Below are 18074 nucleotides of genomic sequence, written 5' to 3' on the forward strand. Positions count from 1 at the left end.
CCACATGCGCTCTCTGGGCCTCAGTTTGCTATGCCTCCTCCTGGTTTACAGTAGGAGGCTCTGGGTCCAGATGCATCCCTCTGTGGGCCCCCGGTTTGACTCAGGACAAGAAGCCTACTGCGAGAGAGTTAGGGAGCAGTGGAGGCTGCAGGTACCATCGAGCAATCCTACCTTGATCTTATGCAGAGTCCGATCCATCTCCACAGCTTGCACCCACACAGACACGCCGGCCTTGCTGTAGGTCAGGTTCCAGCCCACTTCGGCCTCACACTCTGACCGGAAGCTGCGGAAGTCCTGGTCATCGGGCACCTGGACACTTTCGCGGCCCAAGGCGGGCCGAGGCCCTTGGGGTTCCGTTGAGGCAGCTGGCTTCTCCATAGGGAGGGTGGGAAGGCCCGGGGCCCTGGTCCTCGTCCGACTCTCCTGGGTCCTCCGCGGAGGCTCCGACAACGTCGACACGGCTGCAGATGCTGACGCCACCTTCCTGGGACCTGCAAGACCGGTTTGGGGACCAGAGTCAGTGCGCTGGGGGCGCGGGTGGGGCTACTCGGGGTCCCGGGCCGGCGGACAGCTCAAGAAGGGCAGGTGCTGGCCGGGCGAAGGGGCTGTAGACCGGCACAGGACAGTCACTAGGGACACCCTCCCACAAGGAGCACCTCACACTTCGCTGGAGCAGCAGCGGGGTTGCTGCGTAGCGGGTGCGGGAGCGGGGCAGGACCCTGGGGATCGCAGGTGCGGGTCTGGCACGGAGTCCCCGCGCGGTGCTGGCCGGACTCGCTCAACTAACTCGGCAGCGAGCCGCGCGGGGCCGTGGTGGGAGCAGGGCGTGGGGGCCGAGTCTCACCTGTGCGGGCTTCTCTGACGGGGCCCGCCGGGGTCGGGGTGCGAGCTCCGCCGCCGCCGCCGCCGCCGCTGCCCGGGCGACCGGGGGCCGCGCGGGGGCCCTAGGGGGAGGAGCAGTGGGTCCCGCCGCCGGCCCCGCCCCGCCCGCACCCCCAGCCTCGCGCGCCCCCTCTGCCCTCCTCCCCCCCACCCCGCTAAGCTCTGGGCTCAGGGGCTCCGCTCTCCGCGCTCGGTATTTTCCAGGCTGCGGAGGTAAGAGCTGCGGGAGCTCCGAGCCCCGCCCCGCCCCTCCCTGCTGGGTCCTAGCGCCCGCCCCCGTGGGTCCCGGGGAAGGGGCAAGGTCCGGGAGGTGCTGTAGACCAACTGAGGGCTGAGGACCCGTGAGGAGTAACCGTTGTAGCGAAGAAGCAAAAGACCATGGGCTCTCAGAGTAAGGACAAGGTGCAGAGACGTTTTCTGGAAGTTAACTGTGGGCCGCTTCCCTCCCTCCCGCTCCCACCCTTGAGGGGACTCGCTTCTACCTCAACCTGTTCACACACACTTCAGAGATCAAAGTGGACACACACATCCATGACAACTGAGAGACTAACTAGTAGGGATAGGGATGGCAGCCCTTCAGTAACTTAGAGATGGCCACGACTTGCAACCCCCAACAACCAAGAGTGTTTATAAAGCCTCCACACACCCAACTTAACTCCCAGTAGGGTGTGCAACCCAGCCGGAAGTTGATCCAACTTAAAGGGCTCAAGGTTTACAGACTGGCCAAAAGTTGACAAAATTTCCACTCAAGTCTCACTCTGGCCTGACAAAGTCCCGAACCAGGACCTCCTATAACCCCTAGTGAGCAGCTTTCAGCGCCCACCCCTCTTGAGCTCTCCAAAGCTCCGGACCCAGAACCCTGGAGCTCTCCTACCCCTCTGCCTGCTGAACAGAGCGGCCCAGAGCCCCGCTCCACAGCCTGGTGTGAGATCTAGCGCTAACTCCTCTATCCACCCACTCCTCCATCCTGGGAGCCCGGGCCCTCTGGGTCCTTGCGCCGGCTCTGCCCCATCTGCTCGATGTGAACTGAGGCTGGGGGCTCAATTTTTCTGAGGCCAGGCCAGTATGAGTGTGACAGTCTGTCTCTGTCACTGGCCCTGTGCCACAAAAGACAAGGAAAGTCTTGGATGTGCTTGCTCCTCTGGATAATAGGAGTAATAAGTGAGCACCGTTGACCTAGAGCCAGAGTGAACTAATGGCTGTCCCACTAGAGCCGCGACTGAACTTCTGCCCCCCCCCCGGGGGGGGGGTAGGGGAGCTCCTTGCTGTGCCTTCCCATTCCCTCCCTGGCTTCACCACGCTGAGTTCTTTTCTTACAGTGTTAAGGAAAAGCTGAGGAATCAGCTCTGGGGGTTCAAAAATAGATGTGGTTTTTTTTTTTTTTCCTGAAGTGCTCAGGGCTCTGAGATGTTTGTAAAGCGTGCCATTTATAAGTGAGCAGGAAGCTGGATGTGGTGGCACGGCCTGGAATCCCAGCTGCTCAGAAGACTGAGGCAGGGAGTTACAGAGTTCAAGACTTTCCTGGCCTACACAAATCAGTTCAGGCAACAAAGTAAAACCTTGCCTCAAATGACAATAAGTTAATAAATCAGGGCTGAGGCTCTAACTTTGTGGTTAGTACCCACAAATAAAAATAAGAGGCAAGCAGGTGGCCCATGGCAAGTGACCCTGAGAGGCATTCTACCAAGTGAGTCTTCTTTAAAGACAAAACAAAGCCTGCAGGTCCCTCAGACCTACCTGTGCAATGACCTTAGGGCCTCCCACCTGCAGCGTGGGAGGTCAGCTAATCACACACACACACACACACACACACACACACACACACACACACCTCACTTCAGAAGTGTCTGGGAATGAATAGGTGGCTTTGGGGCCTGACTTTGGGCTTGGGAGGCCTCAGGTGCTGAGTGTCTGAACCTCCCCTCCCCAAGTCTACCTTCCCCAAGAGTCTATGTGTTATCAACACTCCCAGGCTGATGGGAGGCACAAAGGGGACTCCAGTAAAGCCAAAGCTGCTTTGTGAACTGGATCCTCAGGAACTGACTGCTGCCTGGTGGCTTTTTTGACCCTGGTAACATGCGTCTGGACAGATAGCAGCAACAAGGTACTAAAGCTCTCGTGCCCACCTTCCAGTCCAGGGTGGTGAGGAGAGCAGGGGTGGCTGTCAGGACATCCTGACAGAGGACACACTGGCACCCTGCCCTAAGGTGCCAGCCTGAGGCGAAGACAACCTGCTAGGAAGGGACAGATGACAGGAGCCAAGCTGTCACTCACATAATCTAGATTAAGAACAAATCTTTTGGGTCTTGAGGGTCACTAAGAGCAGGTGACCTGCTGGTGGGTAGGCAGAAGGATGCCCTTCATTCTGCTTGTTAATTTGCCCATCCATGTCCCCACCGCAGGAATTTAGGTGTCCCTGGCTCGGAGGCTCTTGACAGCCTCTTGAACATGGCAAAGTAGCCACAAATCCTGTTGCATCACACCCCTACACAGAAGAGACAAGAGAGAGCCAAGGAGATACGGAACAAGCCTGGCAGAAGAGCCTGGACATGCCTTCCCTGCTTCCTGGGTTTAACAGGACCATATCCCAGCTGTGTGACTAGAAACAGATCTCTCTTCCTCTTTCTCCTTCTCAACCTGTCTCCTCGTCTGGAACATTAATCTCTGAGAACTACTACAGGGAAGACTCGTGCGTGTCTTTCACTAGGTGAGTAACCAAAAATACAGCAGGAGGCTGGGTAGAACAGGGAAGAACACATTATCCAAAACTGTGGTGCCGATTAAAAATAAAGAAACATCATGATGTGGTTAGATTCTGGTGCAAGATTAAACAGTGCAAAGGTTGGCAAAGCAAGATGCCTGTTGTGCCCAGTGAGTGCCCAGAGCGATGGCCCTCTGTAGAAGGTGGGTAAGTTGCCACTGTAAGTTCCAGGTCAGAGACTGGCCTGGTTCTTTTATGGCTCCGGCTCCAGCAGCTTGGCACTGAGCAGGTGCCATGGGGGTAGAGAGATAAGAGTTTATATGAGAGAGTGATCAGCAAACAGAGGCTCAGGGAATGTGAGGACTCAAGGCCCAGGGCAGGCACTGAGCAAGCCTGGGCCTCACATGCACCCTCATAAAGAGGACAAGTGCTTAAGGGTCCCCCAGCACCCAAGCACTGTAGTCCCTGGAATAGGGAAAAGCAGAGGTCTACCAAGATTTATGCCAGGCAGCTGTTAGTGCAGCGGTCAAGCAGAACCTGCCGGGAACTACCCCTTTCCCTGCTCCCTGTGCCCTCACCCCTGCTCCCTGTGCCCTCACCCCTGCTCCCCAGTTCTAAAGATACTCAGACCAATATCATCTGAACCCACCCTGACAACTAGAGACATCAAAGCCCAGAGAGCAGGGGCAATGGGAAATAAAAACCCAGAAGCTGGGTATGGTGGAGTATGTCTGTAATCCTAGCACTTTTGAGGCAGAGGCAGGAGGTTCAAGAGGAATTAACTGTCATCTTTACTTACCTAGGGAGTTTGAAGCTAGCCTGGGCTACACAAAACAAAGAAAAAAAGACCCAGTTCTCCTGACTCCTACTCTGAAACTGCCACCACCCTGATTTCTACTTGTGGGGACCTTGACAACTTGACAAGTTATTACTTTAATAACCAGACACACACAGTGCCTGCCACTCTGTTTTGTTTTTGTGGGGCAGGGTCTAACTCTGTAGCCCATGACCACCAGGCTGGTTTATAACTTGAGACAGTCCTGCCTCAGCCTCAGGAGTGATAGGGTTACAGAGATGAATCACACACAGTTCTGACTTGAGTAGGTGCCCACCCTACTCACCATCTAGCCAGACAGGTGATAAATTATCCCCTGCGGGCCCCTTTTCCCCACCTTCCTCCTGCAGTAACCAACCCTGTCTGTCACTAAGGGTGGAGTAAAGGCTGATGAGTTGTCGAGGGACCAGGTTCTACGTTAGACAGTGGCTTCTGTGATGTCATTTGGAACTGGAACGGAGAGGTAGTTCCACACCTGGACCCTCAAGTTAGAACACTTTCAGGCCTCCCAAGTGGGCTTGGCCTTGAGAGGGCCACATCCTGTTAGTGACAACAGGGGCTTTATCCAAGCCCCACAAGGTCCGGATCTAAGTGTTTACTCAGGGTGAGTCTCCTGGCTCTGCTGGGCCTCACTTGAGCAAACAGCCACAGCCACCAAGCCAGTCACTCAAGGTCACCCACATCCTCATTCATGATGACACTGGCGTGGTCATATATGTGTCATATGTGCGTCACTGAACTCTCCAGGTAACACACATCATCTCATACAGCGTCAGAGTGAAGCTGCCACATGAAAAACGCAGGATTTCAGACACATAACCAAACTGGGTGTGATAGCACATGTCTTTAATCTCAGCACCGCAGAGGCAAAGGCAGGAAGATCTCTGTGTGAATTTGAAGCCAGCCCGTCTCCATAGTAAGTTCTAGGCCAACCAGAGTTGTGTAGTAAGACCCTATCTCAAAAAATAAAAAAAACCACACACACCAAATTAATTTTTACAACAAATGCTCGCAAATATTTGCTAAATCTGAAACTACATCTAAGGAACTGCTGCATCCACATTGCCCAACCTTGCACTGCCCCAGACTTGCACAGACTTTGGGCACCTATGTCAGTTCAAAATACACACTGCATCCAAGTAACAAAGGCGTACATGGCTGTGCACACCCTGCACACGTGAAGGCACCAGGCCAGGTTAGGTCTTTAGACTCACCTTGTCTCAACTCCACAACAGCCACAGCTGATGGTTAGGCCGGAACCTTCAGCCCCTGACAGAAGGAAGTCAAGTCCAACAAGAACCAGAATCTACAAGAGGTGCCTCAACTTGAGGTCCCCTGCGTATAGAAAGTCAGGATAGGATCACACTCATAATTTCCCCCTGCCCATTCCCCAGAGGCATCCATGGTGATGACTGTCCTGCTCAGGGCCCTCAGGGTCCATCCAGTTTTGAGATTAAAGAAGAAAAAAAGGAAGGAGTTGTGTGGGCTGTGAGAAAGGGGCGACTACTGCCAGAGCCCCAAGAGTTACTGCCCACCTGGCAAAAGAAGGACTCAACAGTCTACTCCCAGACACCCCTCACCACCTAGCCTGAGCACAGAGCCCAAGGGAGGGCATGGAGTCAGCAGATGGACTGGTGCCTCTCAGAGGAAATTCAAGGGCTTCTAGAAGACTAACTCCATCGACCCAGCTGTCAATCAAACTGAGTTCCTGCAGGCACCAGGATCTTGTTGGCAGGGCTCCAGCACAGAGGTGTGGTGGGATCCTTTCTGAGGTGGGAGGGTGGAGGGAGCACCCCCTAGCTGTACCTCTTATCTACTTCTTATCTACTGTTCTCTTCTCTCCAGGGATTTCCCAAAGACTGAGGCAGAGAGCAGAAGGACTTTCAGGGCTGTCCACTGTCAAGTCCTTCATCGAGGAGATAGCCTCGTGAGAAGCTGGGGATGCCCTGAGCAGCAGAAGCTTAAAGCCTGGCAGGGTAGTCCCCAGAATTCAGGGCACAGGAACCAGAAGACAGGTTGGGAATGAGGGCAAGGAGCCCTGCAGATGGATGAAGTGCCCAGCTGAGCAGTCCAGGAAGTGGCTTGGGCAAGGGAGCCAGGCTGTCTCAGTGCTAGGACCTAAAACAGTTTACCTGACCTCAGTATGTCTAGACTGTTTGCTTCTAAGACTGTAGACCAATGAGATTTACGTTACTACAGAGGAAGGAGTGGCTGAGGAGTCTGAGCTCAGTGCCCTAACCACGGTGAGTTCTCCACAAGTGCACATAGATGACAGCATATTGTCCCCTCCCTTCCCCTCATTTCCAAGAGCTGCCAGTGGCCTGCTTGTGTGACCTTTGGAAAGCTGCCGTCAGTGGCATTACCTCCTTATGGAGGGGACAGGGAGTCTGGTACTTCCTATTCACAGGGCAGAGAAGCCCTGGGCAGAGGGCTGTCCCTCAGGCTGAGTGAAGGGCTGGTGTGGGCGGGCCTCTCCTGGAGCTCTTTTGTGAGAATGAGGTTCTAGGTCAAGCTTCATTCTGGGATCAAAAATCTAGTCCTAGAACAGCAGGCCCAGCTGCTATGGAACATTGCTGCCTGGGTGACTCTTCCTGCCCCAAGTCTATGGAGTCCTGGGTCAGCGGGCATCATCACGTCCTCCCTGGGGGAGGCTGCCTCCTTCAGCACCTTCTAAATTTAGGGCTTGGTTCTGTGACTCATTTCTGAATCTGCTTGGATCCCTCCTCCAGGAGTGTGCTCCCACGGTATTCTTGTCCTCCCCTGCCACAGGCACCAACTCCTGCAGGAACCCCAGAAGGGCTCCCCGCTCCCACTTGCCCAAGATGCTCTGGATGCTTCCCTGACCAGATCCTACCCCCCAGCCCCACTTCTGCCTTCCCAGCTTCCTCTTCCCTGGCCAAAGCTACTGCTCCCAGGGGAGAAGGGGTGGAGCCAGGTCCTGCCCCTCCCCAGCTGGCTTCAGGACACAGCCCATCCCTGGTGGCAGGAGGTCTCTTTCTTCACCGGACTCCCTCCCTCCCTCTGGCTTTACTGCACTTTTCTTCCCCACCTCTAAATAAGGAGTTTGAACCATTACTTCTAAAGGCTTGGGCCACAGTTGAAATTACCACTGTGCCAGGCACCCCACCTACCTTCAAGCAGGGTGGGCCAGTGATGTAGTTTTTTCTTTTTCTTTCTTTTTTCTTGTTTTTGTTTTTGTTTTGTTTTGTTTTGTTTTCAAGGCAGTGTTTCTCTGTGTCTTAGCCCTAACTGTCCTGGAACTCACTTTGAAGACCATTGACCTCCAACTCAGAGGCCTGCCTGCCTCTACCTCCCAAGTGCTGGGATTAAAGGTGTATTCCACCACCACCCAGACTGGGGATGTGGTTTCTAATGTCTGGCGGGTGGGTCCTGTCTGTCATTTAGGATCTTCTCTGGCCCCAATGCCTGCTCCATTCAAAGAAAGCACAAGCCAAGAGTCTAGACTTCTGTCCTTCATGGGAGAAGGCATGGGAATGAACCCACGGTCTGGTTCCAGTATGGTCAAAGCTATAATGGGCAACCCGGGACAAGAACCCCTTCACTGTGGGCCTCGGGACGTGGGGAGAGCGCACACGCACTGCCAACATCCCTGCCGGAGGGGAACATGACAGCCTGGGTCCCCACTTCACTTTCAGATATGCCGGCACCCCAGAGGCATGTTGGAAGTTTAGAGGCAATGGACAAACGTGAGGCTGCTGTTTGGCTGTAGCCTGTTTCAACCTGTCTTTCCTGGAAGCAGTGATAGCCAGCAATTATTACCACGCGGTAATAATAGCCTGGTGCTAGTCTTTGTACTATTCAGGCTATAACTCACTCGATTTATAGTTAAACCCCCAGATAGCCCAGGGTAATGCTTGCCACCTCCACTTTAGAGAAAACTGAAGCCATAAGAGAGGCAGTGACTTATCCAAGGTCACAGTGTTGACATTGTGAGGGCTAGTGAAAACTCAGGACTGCATGCAACTCTGGCTTCCATTGGTTCTAAGAAAGCTCCTCTCAGAGTTTACATTAGACACTCCATAAATGTTTGATGAAGATGCTTGATTACTGCCATGTAATGGAAAGATCCCCACCCTGGTCCAATTCTGTCCCAACTCTGGTGTGTCCTTAAGTGAGTTCTTTTCTAAGGTAGCATACGGCTATACAGAACTCTGGAGGCTGAGGGAGGATTACTTCAAGTCGGAAGCCAGTCTGGGCTACAGAACAATAGGCTGTCTCGAAAAGGAAATCCAGGCCAGGTAGGTACCCAGGACAGCCAGGGCTTTGAAGAGACCCTGATTAGGTATTTGGAGGTGTAACACATCTTGGATTTCTATTTCTACATGTACCCACCTTTCCTGGATTGCCCAAGGAGGCCTCATAAGCAACCAGACCTCAGTGTCTTCCTGCCTTTTCCCTCATCCATCTAACCCCAGCATCTCTGAGGACATTCCACAAAGATAAGCAGAAAGCCTACTGCTACAGCCACAGAGTAAGGCAAAGTTCACGTGTCCTGGGTGTGGCATGTGTGTCCATGGTTATTGTTATTCTTTCGGTCCCTGCCCTAGCCATGCCCACTCCTTTTTAACCTGTGACCTCGCTTGTCCTCGCTCTGTTTTCCTGTTCTCTCTCCCGGTGTACACGCGGGGCTTTGCCTCTCTCCTCCTCTTCTTCCCCCCCCCCCATCTCTCTCTCTCTCTCTCTCTCTCTCTCTCTCTCTCTCTCTCTCTCTCTCTCTCTCTCCCTTTCTCTCTCTCTTTCTTCCTTAATAAACACTTATGCCGATTTTTTGTGTTTACGTGTCTGTTACCCTCCGCCACCGGCCGCGCGGCGCGTGCCCTCCCGCTGGTGGGAAACTGTAGCCACTTGCTCGCTGGGGACCCTCCAGAGTTTGCTGCTGCTCTGTGATCCCGCCGGGCGGGAGGAGCCCCCCATATTTTTAGGAATAAGAGTTATCACCTTATTCAACTGCATGTTCCAAAGGCTCCTTTTGCTGCTGTTGTTTTGTTTTTCAAGGCAGGGTTTCTCTGTGTAGCCTTGGCTGTCCTGAAACTTGCTCTGTAGATCAGGCTGGCCTAGAATTCACAGAGACTCACCTGCCCTACTGACTGAGTGACGGGATTAAAGGCCAGCGCCACCGCTTTTCTTAAAGCTTCAGTTTAGTGTGCATCACGCAAGCCAACTCCACTATCACTTCCGGTTCTGCTCTCCATCTGCCACCCCCACCCCCAACTAGTGATCGGAGCAGCAGTGTATCACAGGCTCAGGAGCCTAGCGCCTTCTATTCCTTTCCAGTCAAGAGTCTTTTTCCCTTAGGCGGCCCCACAGAAGCAGCTACAAGGTTCTCTTCCTCCAGAGTGCGCAGGGCCTCCTCTGCCTCCTGAGACTATTGGTCAACTCAATGGAGCCGGGCCTTCCTCATCAGACTTAGCTGCGTTCTCTGTAACAAGTGGGCTTGTTCCAACATCCAACCAAGGCACTAGGCCTTGGGGTCTGAGGAAGGACTCTGGGCCCAAAGGCAGAATGGCCGGGCTCTAGCCCTAGCTCACAATGACCACCCCAGGCCTGTTTGGTGTCCTCAGGTTCCAATTTGCAGAAAGGGGAAATGGGTCTCTCAACCTGCAGACTGTAGTAAACTTTTACAGACTGCTTGGCAGTTTCATTTCCATCTTTGGATCTCCTTTGACCTTCCAACAAGCTGATTCCATCTATAAATGTCAGAAAGCTTAGCAAAGAAGCAATTTCCCCAAGTCACACAGCAAGTCAAAGATGGAGGCTCTGGAATCCTCTGGTTCTTTCCATCTTCACAAAAGTTCTGTATTAGGATCAAGGAAACGAGGGGACTGTGCTTTGCAGACTAATAAGGCAACCATAAAAAGACAAAGACAGTCCCTTCACTACTCATGGCTGTTATCTTTGCTCAGATGCCCGGAATGTCTAGCAAGAGGCGATCCCACCGCGCAGGCGCCTTTTGGTGTTTACCGAGACCGCGAGGCCCGTCGTTGCGCGTGCGCTTTCCATCGAGCACGCCCCGAGCTCCGGGGACCAGAAAGGACCCTGCAGTCCCTTAGTCGCGCTCTTTGGGGTTTCCCGCGGGTCTAGGCATCTTCACAAACATTGAGCAGCATAGGGTCGCCACCCTGTGAACTGTCGGGCGGTAATTCGGCCACCTACAGCAGCGGAAAGAGTGCGCCGAAGGGGCGGAGCCTAGTGGCTTGGATGCTCTAGGGGCCCTGGAGCATCGTAAAACTACATTTCCCGAAAGCCCCCGCAGAAGGGCATGTTGGGAGTTGGAGTTTAGAGACAGTAGTCTTATGCTAGAGGGACTAGGCTGTGAGGCCACGGAACCAGGGCTATAAACCAGGGGTGCGCATCCCAAGCGCTGTGATTACAGGCCTGTGAAAATGGTCTCTTCCTGTACAATCCAATCCTATTAACACATGGTTAAATGCTATGAAAGAATTAAAGATATTACTTGGCCTTGATGGCTCACACCTGTAATATCAACTCTCAGGAGATGGGAGGGATGTAAAGATGAAGTCAAACTGGGCTCCGTAAGTGGGACCTCAGAGGGAAAATGTTGGCCTAGCATGTGTAAGCCCCGGGAGACGACACACAACACACTAACTGAATGTCTTTTTTGGTTTTTGTTTTTTGGGTTTTTGTGTATGTATTAATTAAATCACTGCTTGGCCCATTAGCTCCAGGTTCTTATTGGTTAACTCTTACATCTTAATTTAACCCATTTCTATTAATCTGTATATCACCACCAGGTCATAGCTTACCAGCAAAGTTCCGGCATATCTGACTCCGACAGCTCCATAGTGTCTCTCTGACTCTGTCTTCTTCCCCACCTACCTAAGTTCTGCACTACCAGCCGGCCACTGCAGTTTCTTTATTCATTAATGGTAATGACAGCACACAGAGGGGACTCCCACATCAGGGTGAATTGGTTACTGTGCTCTAATATTAGTAACCTGATACTTGACTATCTCTAGTTTCAACCAGCATCCATAGAATAGTCCCTGGGTCACAGCTAGTGTGATTGGCTAATATTCTTAGCACAATTTAGAAATGTTTTTTTCCTTTGAGATCCTTTTGTTATGGTGGGAGACCTATCTTCTTCTCTTTTTTTTTGATATTTATTGAGCTCTACATTATTCTCTGCTCCCCTCCCTGCTTCTACTCCCCCCTTCAGGCCTCCTCCAAGGTCCCCATGCTCCCAATTTACTCAGGAGATCTTGTCTTTTTCTACTTTCTACTTCCTATGTAGATTAGATCTATGCGACTCTCTCATATTGTCTGCATTGTTGTCTAAATTCTCTGGGATTGTGGTTTGTAGGTTGGCTTTCTTTGCTTTATGTTTAAAAACCACCTGTGGGTGAGTACATGTAATAGTTGTCTTTCTGTGTCTGGGTTACCTCACTCAGAAAATTGTTTTCTAGCTCCATACATTTTCTTGCAAAATTCAAGATGTCGTACTACACTGTGTAAATGTACCACATTTTCCTTATCCATTCTTTGGTCGAGGGACATTTAGGTTGTTTCCAGGTTCTGGCTATGACAAACAATGCTGCTATGAACATAGTTGAGCACATGTTCTTGTGACACAACTGAGCATCTTTTGGATATATACCCAAAAGTGGTATTACTGGGTCTTGAAGAAGATTGTTTCCTAATTTTCTGAGAAATTGCCACACTGATATCCAAAGGGGCTGTACCAGCTTGTATTCCCACCAGCAATGCAGAAGTGTCCCCTTTTCCCCACAACCTCTCCAGCATAAATTGTCATCAGTGTTTATCTTGGCCATTCTTACAGGTGTAAGATGGAATCTCAGAGTTGTTTTGATTTGCATTTCTCTGATGACAAAGGATGTTGAACATTTCCTTAAGTGTAGTTCAGCCATTTTAGATTCCTCTGTTGAGAGTTCTCTGTTTAAGTCTCTACTCCATTTTTTTTATTGGATTATGTGATCTTTTGGTGTCCAATTTTTTGAGTTCTTTGTATATTTTGGAGATCAGCCCTCTGTCTGATGTGGGGTTAATGAAGATCTTTTCCCATTCTGTAGGCTGTCGTTTTGTCTTGTTGACCGTGTCCTTTGCTTTACAGAAGCTTTTCAGTTTCAGGAGGTCCCATTTGTTAATTGTTTCTCTCTGTGTCTGTGCTGCTGGGGTCATATTTAGGAAGCGGTTCCCTGTGCCAGTGTGTTCAAGTGTACTTCCCACTTTCTCTTCTATAAAGTTCAGTGTGGCTGGCTTTATGTTGAGGTCTTTGATCCATTTGGACTTGAGTTTTGTGCATGGTGATAGATATGGATCTATTTTCATTCTTCTATATGTTGATATCCAGTTATGCCAGCACACTTGTTAAATATGCTTTCTTTTTTCCATTTGATTTTTTTTTGCTTCTTTATCAAAGATCAGGTGTTCAAAGATGTGTGGATTGATATCTGGGTCTTCTATTCAGTTGCATTGGTCCTCCTGTCTGTTCTTATGCCAGTACCAGGCTGTTTTCAGTACTGTAGCTCTGTAGCAGAGTTTGAAGTCAGGGACTGTGGTGCCTCCAGAAGTTCTTTTATCGTACAGGATTGTTTTGGCTATCCTGTATATATATATATTTGTTTGTTTATTATGTATACAATATTCTGTTTGTGTGTATGTTTTCAGACCAGAAGAGGGCACTAGACCTCATTACAGATGGTTGTGAGCCACCATATAGTTGGGAATTGAACTCAGGACCTTTAAAAGAACAGGCAATGCTCTTAACCACTAAGCCATCTCTCCAGCCCTATCCTAGGTTTTTTGATTTCCATATGAAGTTGAGTAGGATACTGTTCTTTCAAGGTCTTTGAAGAATTTTGCTGGGATTTTGATGGGCATTGTGTTGAATCTGTAGATTGCTTTTTGTAAGATTGCCATTTTTACTATATTAATTCTGCCTACCCAAGAGCATGGGATATCTTTCCACTTTCTGGTGTCTTCTTTAATTTCTTTCTTCAAAGATTTAAAGTTCTTGTCATACAAGTCTTCCACTTGTTTGGTTAGAGTTAGTCCGAGATATTTTATGCTATTTGTGGCTATTGTGAAGGGTGATGTTTCTCTGATTTCTTCCCCAGCCCTTTTATCATCTGTGTACAGGAGGGCTACTGATTTTTTTGAGTTAATCTTGTGTCCTGCTACATTGCTGAAAGTGTTTATGAGTTGTAGAAGTTCCTTGGTAGAATTTTTGGGATCACTTATGTAAACTATCATATCACCAGCAAACAGTGAGAGTTTGACTTCTTTTCCAATTTGTAACCCCTTGATCTCTCTTTGGTGTTTTATTTCTCTAGCTAGGACCTCAAGAACTATATTGAATGGGTATGGAGAGTGTGGACAACCTTGTCTTGTTCTTGATTTCAGTGGAATCGCTGGGAGTTCCTCTCTATTTAGTTTGATGTTGGCTGTTGCTTTTCTGTATATTGCCTTTAATATGTTTATGTATGTTCCTTGTATCCCTGCTCTCTCCAAGACCTTTATCAATAAGGAATGTTGTATTTTGTCAAATGCTTTTTCAGCATCTAATGAGATGACCATGTGGTTTTTTTTTTTCAGGTTGTTTATATGGTGGATTATGTTGACAGATTTTCGTATGTTGAAACATCCCTGCATCTGTGGGTCATGGTGGATGATGGTTCTGATCTGTTCTTGGATCAATTTGCTAGTATTTTATTTAGTATTTTTGCATCAATGTTCATAAGTGAGATTGGTCTGTAATTCTCTTTCTTACTATTGTCTTTCTGTGGTTTGGGTATCAGGGTAATTGTAGCCTCATAAAAAGAGTTGAGCAATGTTCCCGCTGTTTCTATTGTGTGGAATAATTTGAGGAGTATTGGTATTAGTTCCTCTTTAAAACTCTTGTAGAATTCTGAGCTGAAACCATCTTGTCCTGGGCTTTTTTTGGTTGGGAGACTTTTGATGACTGTTTCTATTTCTTCAGCAGTTATAGGTCTGTTTAATTTGCTTATCTAGTCTTGATTTAATTTTGGTAAGTGATATTTATCCAGAAAGTTGCCCATTTCCTTTAAGTTTTCCAATTTTGTGGAGTACAGGTTTTCAAAATATGACCTGATGATTCTCTGTATTTCCTCCATGTCTGTTGTCATGTCCTTTTCATTTCTGATTTTGTTAATTTGGATATTCTCTCTCTGCCTTTTGGTTAGTTTGGATAAAGGTTTGTTTATTTTGTTGATTTTCTTGAAGAACCAACTCTTTGTCTCAATGATTCTTTGTTTTCTTTGTTTCTATTTTGTTGATTTCAGCTCTCAATTTAATTATTTCCTGCTGTCTAGTTCTCTTAGGTGAGTTTGCTTCTTTTTGTTCTAAAGTTTTTAAATGTTCTGATAATTCACTAGTGTGGGAGGTTTTTGGTTTTTTTGAGACAGGGATTCTCTGTGTACTCCTGGCTGTCCTGGACAAGACTGGCCTCCAACTCATAGAGATCTGCTTGCCTCTGCCTCCCGAGTCCTGGGATTAAAGGCGTTTGTCATCACTGCCCAGTGAATATATNCTGAGATGTTGGATCATCGGGGCCACCTGTTCTCACCATTTTTTTTTTGTTTGTTTTTTTGAGACAGGGTTTTTCTGTAGCTTTGGTCCCTGTCCCAGAACTAGCTCTTGTAGACCAGGCTGACCTCAAACTCCCAGAGATCAGCCTGCCTCTGCCTCCCGAGTGCTGGGATTAAAGGTGTGCACCACCACCACCCGGCCTGTGAATATAATTTTTAATGCAATCAGTTTTAACTAATTTAAACGACTCCCTTGTGGATAGAGCTACTTTACTAGACTACTCCATAAATTAAACCTGTTTCTGTCTTCAAAATAGTAGTCTCCTCCCCACCTCACTTTGTGAGGCTTACACTTCAAGTTTTTGTCTGCTCACTTCCTTCTTTCTCCATTGTTTGTCCCTGGCAAACTAAGAATTAGTTTGGATTGTGAAAATCTTCCCTACTGTTCATTAGGCCAGAATAACAGGGGCAGAGAAAGCCAGCTGTAAAGTTAACAGGAAATAACACTTTCCCAAGGACATGCTGCAGCAATAAAATGTTATAATGACCTCCTGCTTTGAGTAACAATTTATTTCTTACCAACCCAGCAGGCTTGTTTTCTGAAATCATAGGCTCAGGAACTTTGCTGTTAGAAAGGATATGAACAAAACTGAAAGTCTTGCCTGAGGGATCTGAGTCTTGCTTCTGGGTGGACAGAATTTACAGCTTGGGTTCAGAAATTTAGGGCTTCTGAACATGGTACATCTATCTGTATTGTTTCCACGGAAACAAAATGGTGGGTCCACTTGGCAGTGCAGACTTGACGAGTCTTTCAAAATGTGTTGCTTAAATTTCACCTGACCACCTGACCCATTGGCTGAGGCTGGGCTAGGTGACTAAGGTCACTGGACTGTGTGACCCAAAGCCCAGGACGTGCTGTCTGTGCTCTGTCCATTGCGCCTGGCCTAGCCACTGATGCTCTGAACCAAATTTTCCAGAAAGAGAAAAAAGAAATAGCTACAACTATGTTGTTAAACATTCTAACAAGCTGACTGATAAAAACGTAACAGATAAACTGGGCAGTGGCACATGCCTTTAATCCCAGCACTGCGGAGGCAGAGACAGGTGGATATCTGTGAGTACCAGTCCCAGCACTACCTCCAAGTTCAGAACAGGACTTCTAGGACAAGCCAAAGCTGGCAAGGGAACGGGATCTGAGGGACAGAATGAACTAACTGATGACTTAGGCACATTTTTCCTGCAAACTTCTTTCTATTTGTTTGTTTGTTTGTTTGTTTGTTTATTTTTATGTATATAGTGTCTGGCATGTATGTCTGCAGGCCAGAAGAGGGCACCAGATCTCATTACAGATGGTTGCGAGCTACCATGTGGTTGCTGGGAATTGAACTCAGGACCTCTGGAAGAGCAGTCAGTGCTCCAGCCCTCCTGCGAGTTTCTTTATCCTTGGGAAAAGATGAAAGAAGGGAGAACAAAAAGCATAGGGGCATAAGGAAGGCTAAGGGCGAGGCATAAGTGTAAGGGATAAGGGCATAAGGCATGTACAAAGGGGTGATCTCCACAGGGCTCTCAGTGTATATGGGCAGACAGACAAGCTAGCCTTTTTCCTGTATAAACAGTTTCCTGGACTATGATCTTATATTAGTTGAAATCAATTTTGAAGGGTAAATATGGAATATTAGCAATTTGTTTAGAGCAAAGTACCAGTAGATTACCCCTTCCTGAGTCTGCTGTTAGAGCGGACATATTGCCTCCTGTGTGAGGCTCCTTTCTTATCAGTGAGTACTGTCAATAAAGAAAGTTTGTGGAGGGGCTGGAGAGATGGCTCAGAGGTTAAGAGCACTGACTGCTCTTCCAGAGGTCCTGAGTTCAATTCCCAGCAACCACATGGTGGCTCACAGCCATCTATAATGAGATCTGGTGCCCTCTTCTGGCATGCAAAAATACATGGAAGGAATGTTGTATACATAATAAATAAATAAATCTTTTTTTTTTTTTTAAAAAAAGAAAGTTTGTGGGCGACTCTTTTTATGCAGATTGTGGCTGTGGGAACAAAGGTTTGACTGAGTGAATCCTTTTTATCTCATGACTTTGTGGTGTGGGGGGAGGTATTTGGTTGCCCTTACAGCAAAAGTCAGGTTTACACACTGCTGGGATACCGTTATGCCCAGATCACCCACTCGAAAACCATTAAGAAGAACCAAGCCCTGTATGTAAAAGCAAAGAGCCTTTATTCTTACACAAGTTTGCAAACTCCGTCTCTCCATGTGTCTAAAGTATTGCAGTCTTCTGAGAGCCCCTAGCTCAGTTGGGGTTGGGTTTTTGTAGTAGCAAAGGTGGGGGTGAGGGATTTCTAAGGTTTAGGATCCCTGATTGACTGACATTTGTCTAGGGTGTCCTGGTGAAAAGTGATGGGTGTGTACTGCCAGGTGATCCTGGCTACAATGGTTGGAACATTAGGAATTTCCTATGGATGGTCTGTTCCTGGGTGGAGCCCGGGTAGTCTCAGTTTGTGGTCTTTCTTGGAACCAGGGTATACTGAGACGGGCCTCTATTGAGCCTGTCATGGCTGGGTCCTATAGATACTATTGAAGGGAGAAATGCCATGATTTCACAAGAGTTTTACAGAATTGACAGTGACTTATCCAAAGGATAGATGTCCCCATAGCTCGCAGAAATGGGCTACTCCAAGTGGAGTGTGTGTATGCACTTCCTGTGGGTAGTTCAATATATCTGCCAGCAGTGCATCTTCTTTATAATACTTGGGGGCTCACGGCAAACAACTTGTAAACAACCTGTAAACTCCTCTCAATGATGACAAACATCCATAACCCACTGAATGACCAAAAATCTTGGGAAGGTGGGCGTTGTATCCTCTGAAGTCTCTCACCGACCATGAGGCTCCCTGCCTGGAACTCATGGCCCCCTGCAGCCACTTGGGGAACTGCGCTGTCCCTGCCTGGGATTGGCTGCTCTTGGGACCCACTGCCCACTCCCTGCTGCCACTTCTGGTACCTGCGGCATGGTCTCATGGCACGCCTGCCTGCTGTCACTTTGGGGGACCTGCGGCGTGGTCTCATGGTCCGTTGCCGCTGCAGCTACTTGGGGGGTC

The 18074-nt window shown here is 48.9% G+C and overlaps 1 protein-coding gene and 1 long non-coding RNA gene across 2 annotated transcripts in view; one reads left to right on the top strand and one right to left on the bottom strand.

The window, feature by feature from the left end:
* Stard10 (StAR related lipid transfer domain containing 10) overlaps positions 1–426 on the bottom strand; it is a 26790-nt gene extending 26364 nt beyond the window's left edge. Inside the window, exon 1 of the mRNA XM_050122615.1 lies at positions 172–426. Within this exon, the coding sequence (XP_049978572.1) occupies positions 172–378 (207 nt within the window). The 5' untranslated portion in view covers positions 379–426. The remainder of the gene's footprint in view (positions 1–171) is intronic.
* The window catches only part of LOC126488849 (uncharacterized), a 17569-nt gene extending 11174 nt beyond the window's left edge, over positions 1–6395 (top strand). Inside the window, exons 2-3 of the long non-coding RNA XR_007588796.1 lie at positions 3285–6168; positions 6264–6395. This is a non-coding gene — a long non-coding RNA (uncharacterized lncRNA). The remainder of the gene's footprint in view (positions 1–3284; positions 6169–6263) is intronic.
* The last annotated feature ends 11679 nt before the right edge of the window (positions 6396–18074 follow it).

Source organism: Alexandromys fortis, unplaced genomic scaffold (assembly GCF_014885135.2).
Source record: "Alexandromys fortis isolate MF-2015 unplaced genomic scaffold, M_Fortis_MF-2015_v1.1 scaffold_209, whole genome shotgun sequence".
Classification (NCBI taxonomy): Eukaryota; Metazoa; Chordata; class Mammalia; order Rodentia; family Cricetidae; genus Alexandromys; species Alexandromys fortis.